General features: G+C 43.5%; 1 protein-coding gene across 1 annotated transcript; it reads left to right on the top strand.

Annotated features, from left to right (window-relative positions):
• The first annotated feature begins 1,185 nt into the window (after positions 1-1,185).
• LOC142850388 (antiviral innate immune response effector IFIT1-like) lies at positions 1,186-12,376 on the top strand. The gene is made up of 2 exons (XM_075973875.1): positions 1,186-1,339; positions 10,391-12,376. Exons 1-2 carry the CDS (start codon positions 1,239-1,241, stop codon positions 11,775-11,777), a joined length of 1,488 nt encoding a protein of 495 aa, XP_075829990.1. The 5' UTR covers positions 1,186-1,238; the 3' UTR covers positions 11,778-12,376.
• The last annotated feature ends 3,037 nt before the right edge of the window (positions 12,377-15,413 follow it).

Raw genomic sequence — 15,413 nt, 5'->3', positions numbered from 1 at the left:
CACTTCCTATATACTCAGGTAATAGTATGTCCTTCTCAGCTCTTTGATGGTGTTGAATACAGATGGTTACAGGTAGTTTTTCTTAGCCATGATTGAAAGTAATTTAGGTACAAAGCTTTGGGTTTATCGGGAGAGGATAGGTAATATTTTCTCTGAATTTGCCAAAAACAAATGGACTGGACAATGTGAATGTAATTCTTACTTGATAATTGCTCTTATTGTACAAAGTTTCATTTGTTAAAGTTAATAGCTTTCCTTTCTATTTAGACAATACCTGATAATTTTCCTTATTGTCCATAGTTTTACTATATTACAGTTAAAAATCTTTTTATTTAGACAAAATGAGGGGCCTGTTTGGAGAAATCTATTTGTATTGATTGTCCCAAAACCATGAGTAGAGTCTGACCTTGGTTCTGAGAGCAGAGTCCACATTCAACTGACTGAGATGGACCAAAGAGTCACCAGCTGAAAGCAGATGGAACAGGTCATACAGGAAGAGGGGTAAAATCCATGAGTCATGGGCAAATGATATGGAAATACCCTCTGTATATGGTGAATATGTTTTATTACCATTCGTTAATAAAGAAGTTGCTTTAGTCTATGACAGGGCAGATTATAAGCAGACTAGAATATATACATATACATATACACATACACATACAAATACACATACACATACACATACAAATACACATACACATACATATTCATATACATAATGGCACCTACAGAAGTTCATAAGGAAAGCCAGACAGCAAACCAAGTGGTATGGACCACTTCTGGACTGCATGGGAACCGACCTGCAGATGGACTCTGCTATCCCTAAACTTCCCTTTTGCCATCCCATCAAATCCACACGACTATGGGCTCACTGCCAAGAACAATGTACAGAACTTCAGTTCTTTTGACTGAGAAACAGTTGTATTGGGAAGATGCCAGTCTGGTCCTTTATGTTCTCACTGCCTCCATCAACCCCTTTGTAACAGCATCTTCTGGTGCCATGAATGTCTCTCTCTGGACAGACAGTGTAACTGACATGTTTGTCAGTTCCAGAGCCTTCTCCCCATCAGTTCAGAAGAGAGAGCAAGAAGGAAAATCCCTGGTTGTCCACAGTTTCACTAAGGAGAACCTGAAGGCTTTAGTTTCACTTTCCAGTTTCAATTTCCTACTGGTGCGTACCACACCTCACTTCCCTTTATAGAGCTGTTTCCCGGCTTATATCTGAGAGTCCAGTGGGGATGAAAGTCCACAACAGAGCAGAACATCAAGGAGGGATCCTGAGGAGTCCTGTCCTGGTGAAAGTCCAGAGAATTTCAGTGACCTCCACAGCCACGATGGGGTAAGGATTTCCCTGCTCAGCAGTTTGAGTGAACCCAGGACACAGACATTTGCTTGTGGCCAGTTCTGACTGAGTCTGCTTACATTCTTTTGTTCTCTCTTGTGGCTTCTCTTTCTACTACTCAGAAAGGAATAAGGAGGCTCATTGTACTGAGGATCCAGGAAATTTGTTTAATGATTGTAATATTTGCATGGGACTGGATGGGTGAACAGATGCTTGCTTCAGTTTGTAAGGCTGTCTCACACATGTAGTTCAAAATCCCTGGGTGATATATTAGCATGCTCATTCCATACAGAGAGACGGTTACCAATGAGAGCTTCAGGAATGGAACAAGGTGCCACTCTATGTAATTAGAGCCATAAACGAGAGCAGCTGCTGAGAGTGTTCTCCTTGCCGTATCCTGACCACACACATTCACTCCCCTTGAAATGTACCCAACAGACCCCCAGAGGATCTTTTGAGATGCTGCTCAAGGTTACTGTTCCAAGTGCTTTCTGCCCACCCTGGCTGGGTTACACTAAAAGAGAACACATTTCTTTCTGTCCCTCAGTAAGAGAAAAAAATATGGAAATTCTAATACATTTGATGAGAGCTATTTAAATATTTCCCTGCAAGAAACTAAATATGCCCAGGAATGTATGTATGTACACACACATATATATATTCACATCCATCCATATATATATAAAACGTAACAAATGCTAGGCACCTGGAGTTTTTTTGTTTTTGTTTGTCTTTGGTTTTTCGAGACAGGGTTTCTGTATAGTTTTAGAGCCTGTCCTGGATCTAGCTCTTGTAGACCAAGGCTCGTCATGAACTCACAGAGATCCCCCTACCTGTGCCTCCCAAGTGCTGGTATTAATGGAGTGAGACATTACCACTAGGCTCCAGCTCCCTGTGAGCTCTTTTTATGTAAATGCCTCTGACTTCTATGTTTGAAATTGCCTTCTGGGTCTAAAGTTCAGTCAGTAGAGTGTTTTCTCTCGAATCTAGAGCTACAATGATCATCTCTTTCCTAGGCAACTATTGTATGCTCTTGCACATAGAACTATCTATAGTACGTGAGTATGCAGGAGGCTGGGAGCTTCTGTTGTATGATGAGAGAGATTACATAAACCACAGAGGCTTAAAATTGTGAAACGAAATCAACAAGAGTGCAGAAGATACTAAGGGCTGTCAGGTGACAGTCATGATCATAGGGTCAATGACTAAGCTGTGCCTGGGTCCAGAGTTCCCATGACTCTAGCAGGTGGCTAGAACTGTGGATTCCAAATGGGTGCCTGCGGTGTGAAAAAGGCTGGAGATCTCCAAGTGCACAGGGGAGGCTAGATGCTGAGATCTCCAAGTGCACAGGGGAGGCTGGATTCTGAGATCTCCAAGTGCACAGGGAAGGCTGGATGCTGAGATCTCCAAGTGCATGTGGGCATTGGGATCCAGGTTGCTCTCTGTCCCCGTTGCCCACTGGTGGCTGATTCTGTGCTGCTCAGCTTTCCTGCTGCAAGTGCTTATCCACAAGTGCATGTGCCTCCCCTTGGGGCACAGCTCCCCACAAGGATCCTTGGGGGCCTCCCAGTCAAGGCTGATCTCCATGGACAGATGGTGTCCAGATTTCAGAGCGTTCTTAGCTACCATGCCAATGTATTGATTTCCCATTATGTGAGGACAGCATCTCTAATTCCTGCTGTGGGTTGCTGTAGGCAGGGAAATCAAAGAAAAGCAGGATTGAATCTGATGTCCCTAGACCATGATTAATGTTCCTATAGAAAAATGTACATCGTTTCTACATGCCCGGGAAAAGAAGTACATGTATTTAGTGCTTTCAGAGACAGAGACAGAGAGAATCAGGGAAGGACAAATGCTGCCCTCTCTGCAAATGCAATGGCCAGCTGTGTAATGGTCTGCAAGAGGCAAGAAGGAAATGTGGTGGAACACTCCTTAGTCAGCCAATGTTGTTCACACCTCCAGATGCTGGCTCCAGGGGGGTTGTGCAAAGGTGGGGACAGACCACCCAAGTCTAATAAACTAGAAGCAAACTTTATCCCAGAAACAAGAATCCTGTAAGAAATAAAATTAAAAAGTCTCTATGGAGCTAGCTGAGACCACAGCCAGAGATGGATTTTGTTAGGCTGTGGTAAAAGGCCAGTTTCTGAATCCACCTTTATATAGTAGGTGCACCAAGCATTAGGTCTGAACAAAGGAATTTTTAAAATCTCAATGTAAAACTCAGATACAGATTGCCTTATTTTACAATCTTCATTAACAGGGTTTTTTGGTTAAACCAGTGTTTGTCATTAATCTGTTGTTTTCCTTGGTACTTCCAGGTGGTGTTCGCTGAAGCCCTGTGGTCTCCCCTTTGATTCTGTCAGTTTCATAAAGCAGGGATAAGGCATAACCCAGAGGTCATATATCTATTTCCTAACAGTTGACTCAGCTCATATCCTTAGGGTAGCTCTCAGTTTGCAGAGAGATGCTATGGCCTTGTACATAGAGCGATCGGTTATAAAGCAAAATAATCCATTTTTAATAGGTCATCCTGAAGCTGCTGAGAGAGCTGCTGACATTCTGTTCTCATTTTCCTAGACTCGACTTTATAATTTTTTTATTTCTACATTCCTGTTTCTGGAATCTACATTTTTATATTCATAGACTTGGACTCTTCACTAGAGTCTGACCCTGAGCAGTTTGTTGTGAGTTTATTTAAGCCCAATTCAATATGAAAATACTTCTTTGGTGAATACAATGCCCTGTCCACAAAGAGGCATAATTGCAATGGAACTCAACTCCAAGAACTCCTTCTAAGAAGAAGGGTTGTGGAGATAGGTTTTATGTATTGCCTTAAGGACCCAGGGAAGGATCTTATGTGGTGTCAGTCATACAGATAATGTAGAGGACATTTGGAGCATTAGACAACTCTCTTCTTGATTTGGGAGCTTGGGGAGACTTTGTCCATACAGATAAAGCAAAGGCCATCTAGTTATTGGCCATTTCTGGTCCCTCTGTGGGAGCATTGTATATCTGGATCTACAGAAAGCACAGTCACCAGGCTATTAATGATCTCTGTTCCCAGCCTTCAGGGTGAAAAAACAAGCTATACATTTCTCCTCTTGAAGAAACAATCGTATGTGTCTATCATGGCTGGTGTCCTTTGTGCTCATCTGAGGGGACAAGGAGTTTGTGCTGCTGAACAGACAGAGACAGAGCAAGAAGAGAGAAACAAAGTGAGAGAGAAAGAGAGAGACAGACAGACAGACAGACAGACAGAGAGAGAGACAGACAGACAGACAGACAGAGAGACAGAGACAGACAAACAGACAGACAAGGATACAACAAAAAAGCTTCTTACACTTTTATTTCTTTCTAGCTTTGCTTATCAAATGTTATAGTAAAAGACCTGAGTATAGGAACAATGACCAACCATCCCCAGAGACACTTTTCAAATATTCAAATAATTGTGTCCAACATGAATTGAACTCTGCCATGGGCTCATGATTAGAAACAGAACTAGAGATATTTTATTATAAAACAGTGCTCTGGAAATTAGAATGGACAAGTGAGATGAGGGATAAGCCCAAACAGCACAGGGCATGTAGATACGGCATATCAAAGAGCCGTGGCTCCTCTGTTGGTTGGTACATCAAGAACATTTTGAGCATACATGAAGCCTAGGGAAGAAAGGGCTGTCAGTGTTTCTACTCAATAGGCCTTTTTTTCATGTTCACTGATGCCACTGTCTCTGGGGATCAATCTTATGTAACTCTCTGTAAGATCTGAAATACCACGTGACAGGAGAAGGAAGCATCACAGTAGTTTCCCTTGGAGACTTAGACTGGAGCTGGAGAGATGGCTCAGTGGTAAAGGGTTTGCCAAGCAAGTGTGGGAATGGCAGTCTCAGTGCTATACTGAGAGCAGAGCTGCCAACCACTCTCTTTCCTTCTCAGAAAACAAGCAGGTGAAGCCAAGTGCCTAATGCTGTCCACCGGCCTTCATAGGTGGGCCTTGGCATTTGCAGCCCCTCCACAAACACAGTTTAAATGCCATGGGAAAAGGAGGAGCATGGAGAGAACAAGGCTTAGAAGATGCCCCTAAGAAAAGTTACTTCCTGATCGTTATGACTGCTTTAAAAATATGTTTTTTAATTTTTTTTATTTTTCAATTAAAATTAAAAAAAAACAAATTTCCACCTCCTCCCAGCCTCCCATTTCCCTCCCCCTCCTCCCACTCTTCTCCCCCTCCTCCCACTCTTCTCCCCCTCCTCCCACCCTTTTCCCCCTTCCCCCACTCCTCTCCCCCTCCCTCTCCAGTCCAAAGAGCAGTCAGGGTTCCCTGCCCTGTGGTAAGTCCTAGGTCCTCCCCCCTCCGTCCATATCTAGGAAGGTGAACATCCAAACTGGCTAGGCTCCCACCAAGCCAGCACATTAAGTAGGATCAAAACCCCGTGCCATTGTCCTTGGCGTCTCATCAGAAAAAAAAATTAAAAATATGTTTTTACTTTTCCTTAATTTACTTTAATGGTTTTTGTTTATTTTTGCTGTTAGAATCCAATGACATTTCTCCTTTTCGTTTCCTTTCCTCTTTCAAGCCCCTCACATTTACCCTCCCTGCTCTGCTTCAAATTCATTGCCTCTTTAGTGCATTCATTGATTTTGTATGTGTGTATATAAACATATATATGTGTGTGTACCTGTCCAGTCCTTATAATGTTTCTTGCTATGGATGATATCAGGGTTGAACATCTGGTGCTCTACAGCCTAGCCGGGGGATACCAGCTCTCCCATCCTCACTGTACTGGTTGTTCATTATTTTTTGTGTATCATTGAGGCTTCCTGTCCATTGTTGTTATCCTTGTTCATTTCATCTTTGGCCATTCATACTAGTAAAATTCTCTAAAAGTTTGGAGGTGAATTCTATCTCTGGTCTTATGTAGAGAAATGGCATTCAAAACTAATAAAAGACTCTAGGATTTCCAAGTTGGAAGGGGCATCATTCTATCTAATCCCTTACTGAGATGTGTGCTTCTCTAAACCAAAAACCCGTGTCTCAGAGTAGTTGCTTCCAGATTGTCACTTCTAACCCTCTAATTTGTGGGAAAGTATTGATTTTATTTTCCTTTTTCTATCTCCCTTTTTCATAACCCTGCCAGAATGCCTTGAGACAAGGTTAAAATCTATTTTTCTGAAAGTATCTCTAACGTTCCAAGAGACTGAACTTTTGCCAGACTTGAAACCAAGTTAAAAATTGGGCCTGAGCACATACAGTTTTTTACACCATCACTCAGATAACAAGGACAGACAGCTCAAACACACACACCAGACAGACCACAGACCACAAACTATAGGAAGGTGGAAACACAGAAAGAAAACTGAGGAATACACCCTGGAGCTCTGTACCCACCCCTGGGCTCTAGACAAATGCCATGATTTAAACCATTCTTGCAACATTTTCTCATGGGTGCTTTTTCCATCCTAAATGGTGAATAAACTACTTTAGTATATCCTTCCTACTCCATTTTTGCATTCAGTTGCACGAGAGACTTTAAAATCTGCCCCAAAGAACCTCTTTCTTCAAATCAAATCCTTAGAGAGGCTAAATCAAGAAGTCAAAAATCATTTGGCTATACTAAGGTCTGAACTGTGTCCCTGTCCAAATTAGCCTCAAGGAAAGTACTTATCTACGGATAAAGTTAGAGGAAGGTGATTAAAGTTAGCTGAAGATGCAAGGGTGGGCTCTTCTGCTACAGGGCCGGGAGGTTTTCCTACAAGAAGAGGAAGAAAACAGAAAAGAGTTCTCAGAGTTCATTGCACAGACAAAAAGACTACATGAGGATCTAGCAGAAATGTGGTCCTCTGCACGTTAGGAAGAAACACCTACCAGGTGAGGTGCCATGTAGGCAGGCTCTTTGATGTCATGGCAATTAGTGTAGTAATCTTAGAAAGGGGAAGGCCTGTTCAGATTCCCTCTCCACTATTGCTAGGACTTGTAGCTGGGGTCATCCTTGAAGATTCCTGACAATTTTTCCAGCATCAGGATTCTCCCCAACCCCATATTGGCCCCCTCTATCAAGGTACCTTTTACATTGCTCTCCTTTTCTGTCCTATCCTTTACTCGATCCTGGTGCAGTTTACCCAGAAGCTTTTAATTATTTTCCCTTCCTGGGACCCTGATGTGTGTGTCTCTTAGGGTCCCCCTTTTGACCTAGTCTCTCTGTGTTTGAGGATTGCAGCCTGGTTATTCTTTGTTTACATATAATATGGACTATGAGTGAGTACATACTATGTTTGTCTTTCTGGGTCTGGGTTACTTCAGTCTGGATGCTTTTTTCAGTCAGGATGCTTTTTCTGAACCATCCTTTTGCCTGCAAATTTCATGATGTCATTGCTTTTTAGTGCTGAGCAATTAGTGACTACCCTACTTGTCATCACAAAACTACATCTAGTAATTGATGGAAGCAGATGCAGTGACCCACATCCAAGCACTGGGCTGAACTCCTGGCATTCAGTTGAAGAGAGGGAGGAGTTGTCATATGAACAAGACTGGGAGGTGAAGAGCATGGTGGGAAAAAAAACCACAGAGACAGCTGACCTGAGCAAGATGGAGCTCATAGACTATGAACTGATAGTTGGGGAACCTGCATTGTGTTGAAATAGATTCTCTGAATGTGGGGTGACAGTCATGTATCTTGATCTATTGTGGGGCTTCCTGGCAATGGGATCAGGACCTATTCCATGTGCATGAACTGACTTTTTGGATCCCATTCCCTGTGGTGGACTACCTTTTTCAACCTTGATACAGAAGGAATGGTCTTGGTCCTGCCTCAACTTGGTATGTCGTACGTTGTTGAGTCCCCAAGAAAGGCCTTAACCTGCCTGAGGAGTGGATGGAGGGTGAAAAGAAGGAGATGTAGGGGGCAGGATGGAAGTAGGGAGGGAGAATTAAGATTAGTATGTAAAAAAAAGTATTTTTTAAAAATATAAATCCCCCAAGTTCTGTTGGCAAGGCACTATGCTCAGTGGTTCTCCTACGGCCGCCTGTATGCAGAGGGCTCAACCATGCAATCAGTATTCTGTCTCAGGTGTTTCTAAAACGCCATCCCCGGTGCTGTATATGCCTTTTTCTCTTATAGGGATACTTAGGCTGGTGCCATAATGTCTTGATTATTTTAGCTTTATAGTGATTTCAATTCTTTGTTTTCAAAATCATTTTTATTACAGGAGCGTCTTGGATATTTTCTAGCATTTTGGCCTGTCATGCAAAGCTTTTTTTGAGGCGATGGTGCTGTATTCTGGTCTCGTATTATTTAAAACTGGTGCTCATGGACCTTACCTGGGATTTTCAGAAAGCAGGCTTCAGACTTAACTGAAAGAATGAAGACAAAGTTCCTACAGTAGACGTTGAACCCAGAAGTGGAGGGCTATCCAGAGTCATCAGGATTTTGATCATAACATTTTCAGGATAGAAGCATAGGGGATGGGTGGGCTGGTGAGTCCAATGCCTGATTCATGAGGTTTCTAAATGGCTGTCATTTTCTATTTGTCAACACTTAAGGGCTCCAAGCTAGAGTGTTCCTTTATGGGATAGACCTAACAGGTATGGCACCTCCTGCTGCTATTCTTGGCATCTGATCAGATCAAAGCCAAAAACAGCTGATTTAAGCGCGATGGCATCTCTGGCCTCTGGCAGACAACTACCAACAGGACCAATGGCCTATTGACGTCTAGCCATGGAAGACTCAAAGGTGCTGCTGTGGGTGCCTACAAAACCCGAGTCACACAATTCTATCTCTTGCTCTCAACACTGATAGAAAAGCAGGAAAGTCCTGTGGAGTTTATAACATAGCCATGTGTTTAGGTTCACTAATTTCCCCAAAGACCAGAAATGGGGAACACTGATATCATTCCCATTACACAGATTGGCACAGTGTGATATTGAGGTATTAGTGATACATTCTAGGGAAGTGATTGTCCTGCTCCATAGCAAAACAAAAAAGAACATGAGAGTAGATGCATGTTTAGAGTGCAGGGATTCTTTGTAACCATAGAAGAGGACGTATTAGGTGCCACTCTGTAGAAGCTGGGGGCTTATAGCCCTACCCAAGTAGGAGGAGCAGGCAGCATCCCACCACCCAGCTAGTGTATACCTGAAATAACCATAGAGAAATTGTATCAATTAAATTACTGCCTGGCCCATTACATCTAGCCTCTTCTTGGCCAACTCTCACATCTTAATTAACCCATTTCTATTAATCAGTGTATCACCATGTGACTGTGGCTTATCAGCAAGATTCTAACCTATGTCCTTCTCAGGCTGGAGATTCATGTAGTCTGCCTGAATCTGTTCTTTTCCCCAGCATTCTGTTCTGTCTTCCCCACCTACCTGAGTTCCGCCCTATCAACTAGGCCAAGACAGTTTCTTTAATTACCAATGAAAGCAACACAAATACAGAAGGACCACCTATACCATTGTTGAGTCACCCCCCCCATCTATGTTGCCCAGAGAGAAAAGATCCAGAGAAAATCATATCGCTAGTGTCACAAGGCTGTCACAAGGCAGGGGCATGACCATTTTTTCTTAGTCAGCTACTTCTTACAGGACACCAGCTGTTTGTGTCTGAGATGAAATGGTAAGGACCTGCAATGACCGATACTTGGTCTTGAACCCATGGACAGTTTCTATTTAGGTCAGCTCAGATGGCAGGCACATGTACACAGTGGGGAAGGGGTAATAGTTTTATCGAGTTCCACATCTCAGGGCAGGAGTCTGACAAGAATGCGGGTGGGCCTGTATCTCTGTGACCGTGTCTAGTCTTGAATAAATAAATGAACTCAAAAGCTAAGATGGTAAGTACACATACATGGACATGCATGGTCAAGGAGACTCTGACAGTTGTAGTAAGTGGAGCTGAGGGATCGATGTAAAAAAAGATATCAAGAAATTCTAAATGGACAAAATGTTAGATTTCTAGGAAATAAGCAAGAATGTTGTAAAATGTGCTTTGCATGGTGTCAGATTCTGCCTAGGTCTCACATAACAAATCTTCTTGCTTCCTTCTCACAGAGAGAATGCTGGTGCTGATCAGGTCAAGGAGAATCTCCTTCAGCTGAGCTGTCACTTCACGTGGAGCTTGCTGTTTGAAGACGCTGACATACCCGATTTGGAAATGAGAATCTCAGAGCAGGTAGAGTTTCTAGACATCAAGGGGCCAGTGGGGATGCACAACCTCCTGGCCTACGTGAGACACCTGAAAGGCCAGCATGAGGAAGCCCTGCAGAGCCTGAGAGAAGCAGAAGCCTTGATTCAGGAAGAGCCACTGGGCAAGAGAAGTGTGGTGACCTGGGGCAACTGTGCCTGGGTGCATTACCACATGGGCAGCTTGGCAGAAGCCCAGAGCTACCTGGACAAGGTGGAGAATACTTGCAAGGACTTTGCAAGTCCCTTCTGCTACAGGATGGAGTGTGCCGAGATGGACTGTGAGGAAGGCTGGGCCTTGCTGAAGTGTGGAGGACGGAATTATAGTCGTGCCATGGCCTGCTTTGCAAAAGCTCTGGAAGCTGAGCCTGAAAACCCCGAATACAACACTGGCTATGCAATAGCCGCCTATCGTCAAGACTTCGATGACAATAATATTTCTCTGGGACCCCTAAGGAAGGCTGTCATGTTAAATCCAGCAGATCCATATATTAAAGTTTATCTTGCCCTGAAACTTCAGGATATAGGAGAAAGAGAAGAAGCAGAAAGACACATTGAAGAAGCCCTCAGCAGCACATCCTGTCAAACCTATGTCTTTCGTTATGCAGCCAAGTATTACCGAAGGGAAGGCTGCATAGACAAAGCTCTCCAACTCCTACACAAGGCCTTGCAGACATCACCTAACTCTGGCTACCTGCATTTCCAAATAGGGCTCTGCTACAGAGAACAAATGTTCCAAATGAAGACACCCAGAAACACACCGTCCAGAAGGCAGGGCAGCACGCAGGAAATGGCCCAACGGGCCATTTGTGAATTTCAGAAGACTGTGGAACTGAGGCCCACGTTTGATGTAGCTTACGTTTGCATGGCTGAAGTGCACGCAGAAATTCACCAATATGAAGAAGCTGAGGCAAATTTCCAGATGGTGCTAAACATGCAGAACCTTACAGGTCACAGAAAACAAGATATCCATCTACGCTATGGCCGTTACCAGCAATTTCATCAAAAATCAGAAGACAAGGCGATCACCCACTACTTAAAAGGTCTAAAAATAGAAGAAACATCCTATGCCTGGAGGAAACTACTCATAGCTTTGGAGAAAGTGGCTGACAAAAGAATTAAAAAGGAAGTTCGCCTTGTGGAGAGTGTCAGCCTCCTTGGGTTAGTCCACAAGCTGAAAGGAAACATGCAAGAGTCCCTAATGTACTATGAGCAGGCTCTGAGGCTCACTGGGGAGATGAACCCTGAGTTCTGAATGCAGCTCACCTCTGTGAAGATAATGTACTCATCACTGAGATTCCATCCCTCCTAACTGACTGCTTTCCCCAGAACTGCAATCTTGCTGGAATCCAAGACCTAAATGCATTGGCTCCTGCCACCTCTTTCTCACCCTCATGGTCATGTCTAGAAGGATCTTCTGTCCCCATTACACCTGCTCACTTAATGGCCGGGACTGACTCCTGCTGTTCTCAATGCTTTGAGTCCTGTCACAAACCTTTTTCCTTATATCTGTAATGTTAGAAGAAAGTCTTCATCCTCTCTCTGCCAGTGTCATGGACCAAAAGTCTTTTCCAATCAGAATTCAATTTTGATCATCAGGAACTCTTACTATAGTACAACCTCAGAGCAAAAGATTTGAGCAAAGGAGGGAGTTTGAAAGTAGGAGAGCTTTCACAGTCCTGGACACCCATTCACAGCTAATGAGAGACTTAAGTGTGGGGACAGTAATGCAAGGAAAACTTGCTGGGACCTTACAGACTGAAGAGGACATAAGAAGTTCGTCTGAATTTTTCTGTCCTATTGATAGTGTGTTATGTGTGATGCTTTTCCCTGCATTAAAATAAATCCATTAAAATTTACTGGAATCACAAGCTCTTTCCGTGTAATTTGTTGATAGTATTCCAAAGGTTAGTCTTCCACGGTACTCAGGAGGGCATGGGGTAGCAACACCAACTCCCAGGAGTCGAGTGGGCAACAGGGGAGAAAGCTGTGCACATGAGAGCAGCACGTGGGATGTGAAAACATGAAGAAGGTTATTTCATTCTACACAACACCAGATAGTAAGGGTGACTGATGCTACCCAGGTACCTGAGCGCTGATATTTCTCAGTAGGAAGGTGAGGCTTGGGATGGGCTTAGACTTCCTTTGCCTGACCCTTGGGAAAGTACAACGCATACTTTCTACAGGTTTATCCATGTTAAGCCAATAACATGTGTATTATATTCAAGCAATGGAAAACTGTAGTGTCAGCTCTCAGGATTCATAAAGATGCTCCCTGGTAGTCCACTTTAATAGAGAGGAAGAGTAACTGAAATGGCAGAAGAAAAGGGAATGAGAGAGAGAAAGATTGGGCAGCAGCAGGAAGACATGCAGTTTGATTGACAAGCTAGTATCTGGTTATTTGGCAGGCTCTTCTCTTCCAGGAAACCATTTCCACCTTTGCCTGAGGGGAGACATATCTACAAGATATTTCAGGGGATGATATGTGTGTCAGATACTGGATGCTTCAGCTATCTGGCATGTCCTATTATCACTAAGCCCTGTATCCTGCCCTTAACTTCATGAGAGTTGTATGTGAAAACTAAAGAACTGAAATGCTTAAGTTTCTTCCATTGATTAACGTGCCTTCAGTTCCCAGATCCCCGACTCACTGGGCCAGGATGCACCTGTGCTCTATGTCTGCTGACCTACACTGCCAATGCTCAGGAGCTCTTCTCTGCCCTCTGCCCCTCCTCTCCCTCTCTTCCTGCTGTTTAACTGTCCTGTCAGCTCTTTGGGTTTTCTTTGCTCTTCTTCTTCTTCTTCTTCTTCTTCTTTTTTTTTTTTTGGTTTTTCATGACAGGGTTTCTCTGTACCTTTGGAGCTGTCTTGGGGCAAGCTCTTGTAGACCAGGCTGGCCTCAAACTCACAGAGATCCGCCTGCCTCTGCCTCCTGAGTGCTGAGATTAAAGGCGTGCGTCACCACCTCCCGGCCCACTTTGCTCTTCTTTCTCCCCTCATAGAGTTGTCTCTCCCATTGTCCTGACTCTTCTCCTTGACACAACTACATGGATGAAACTTCAATGAGTTGTGGCCGCCCTGCACAGCTATGCAAGGGACAATCATGGGTGATACACTGTGCATGTGCACAAGCACATAACAAGCACACACCACTAAATAAGTATGAAAAATATTTAAAGTAATAATACGTAAAACCACTGTGCTTTATGGTTTGAGCATCACACTGTAGCTAATAGTGTCATTATTGTTTACTAAATGTAGATTATGTGTACTTAGTTACGAGTACAGTTCCCAATATTCCATGATGATCTGTAGTTCAAAAGAAAAGTGAGAATGATCCCAATGAGAAAGAGCCTTAGATGAGTAGAAGGCCAGGAGGGGCTGCTGGTAGTGATTGCTGGTGTTGTTGTCAGCATCGGGCCAAGAAAGATGCTGAGGAATCAAGCCAGGAGTCAAAAGGCCTAACCAAGTCAAAGGCAAGAGCTGCAAGTCAGGTCCAGGTCTAGATGGGTGATCAGGGGAAAGGGCCTTCAGTAGAGCAGACTGCACCAAGGGAGGGGACTAATGTTTGTCACATGGTTCTCAGCCCTTGACACAAACATCAAGTATCAGATGATAGGTTAGTGTGGGCTGTGACATCCCAGTGTTAGCTAACTGTCACTCTATGGATGATATCCAAGGGTGGAAGCAACACCCCTTCTTTATCAGGGTCCAATGTTCCAACATTAAGTATTTTTCTCTCTTGGATGTGAAGGGAAATGCAGGAATAATTGAGACACAGTTCACACAGCAGTATTGGAAGGGAGTCTCAGGCTTTTTTCAAATCCTGAAGATTACCAATGGCCTGAGAACTTAGATGTCACATCATGTAGAAATATGGGCCTACACTTCTTCAATCTGATTTGTCAGGTAAGTCCTTGAGCCTGGTTTCCTTGAAATGCCCCTTAATTCACAACATTTTTAATTCATTTGGTAATCTTTTTTCAACACATATCATCTTTTATTGATTATCTGGAAGCTTTACATCATACACTCTGATCTTGAAAGTACTTTCATGTCTACTGCCCCTTGTAAACTTACAACAGAAGTAAGCAAACAAGAAAAATACAAGTTTCACTTTGTGTTATCTATATAGTATTTGGAACATCATCAAATTCTTAGTGCCCGGCCCCGGAAATACAACTGAATCCTTCTTCTCCCACACATTCACCAGAATCTAGAAGCTATGGATTGAGGAGAGCTAGTGTATGATTTTTCTGCAGGCCCCGGGCAGCTTGTGGTGGGTCCACAAACCAAGGTGGCTGGCCCCAGCCATGCAGAGAAAAGTTGGTCCTACAGACTGTGAGTCCCCTGGAAAGTGCAAGTTCCCTGTGAATGTGCAAGTTCCTGCCGGCTAGCAGTGTAGGCATATGGTCAGCACATCATGGACAGACACATTGTACAGAATTGAATTAGATATTTATTGGTTGAATTATGGAGGGTAAGGAAAAGGAAAAAAGGGTGTGAGATACAGAGAGACAGAGAAAGAGATAGAGGGAGAGAGAAAAGAAGGAAAAGAGGACAGAGCAAGAGAGAGAAAGGGGAAGCAGAAAAGGAAACAGAGAGAGAAAACAAGAAGGCGAGGGAGGGAGGGGCTGCAGGGAGTGGGTGTGACTCGTCTCTTAAAGTGATGAACAATCGTCACAGCTAGTCTTCATCTAGTTCACACGTTTTCTTATATTTATTCAGTCACTGCTTCATTCATTTTGGTTTGTTGAGACTGAATTTCTATGTGTGACTCTGATTGTTCTAGAACTCCCTCTGTAGACCAGGTTGGTCTTGAACTCAGATATCCACCAGTTTCTGCCTGTGGAGTTCTGGTTTTAAAGGTGGAAAAAAAGGGTTGATGTAG

Source organism: Microtus pennsylvanicus, chromosome 5, assembly GCF_037038515.1.
Source record: "Microtus pennsylvanicus isolate mMicPen1 chromosome 5, mMicPen1.hap1, whole genome shotgun sequence".
Lineage (NCBI taxonomy): Eukaryota > Metazoa > Chordata > Mammalia > Rodentia > Cricetidae > Microtus > Microtus pennsylvanicus.
The sequence above is the reverse complement of the archived record's forward strand: the minus strand, read 5'-3'. Positions and strand labels throughout refer to the sequence as shown.

Excerpts from the sequence above, each read along its gene's own strand:
- LOC142850388 (XM_075973875.1), top strand. The coding sequence starts at position 1,239 with ATGAAAGTCCACAACAGAGCAGAACATCAAGGAGGGATCCTGAGGAGT. Across the intron at positions 1,340-10,390 it reads ACCTCCACAGCCACGATGGG|AGAGAATGCTGGTGCTGATC; the intron begins GTAAGGATTTCC and ends TCCTTCTCACAG.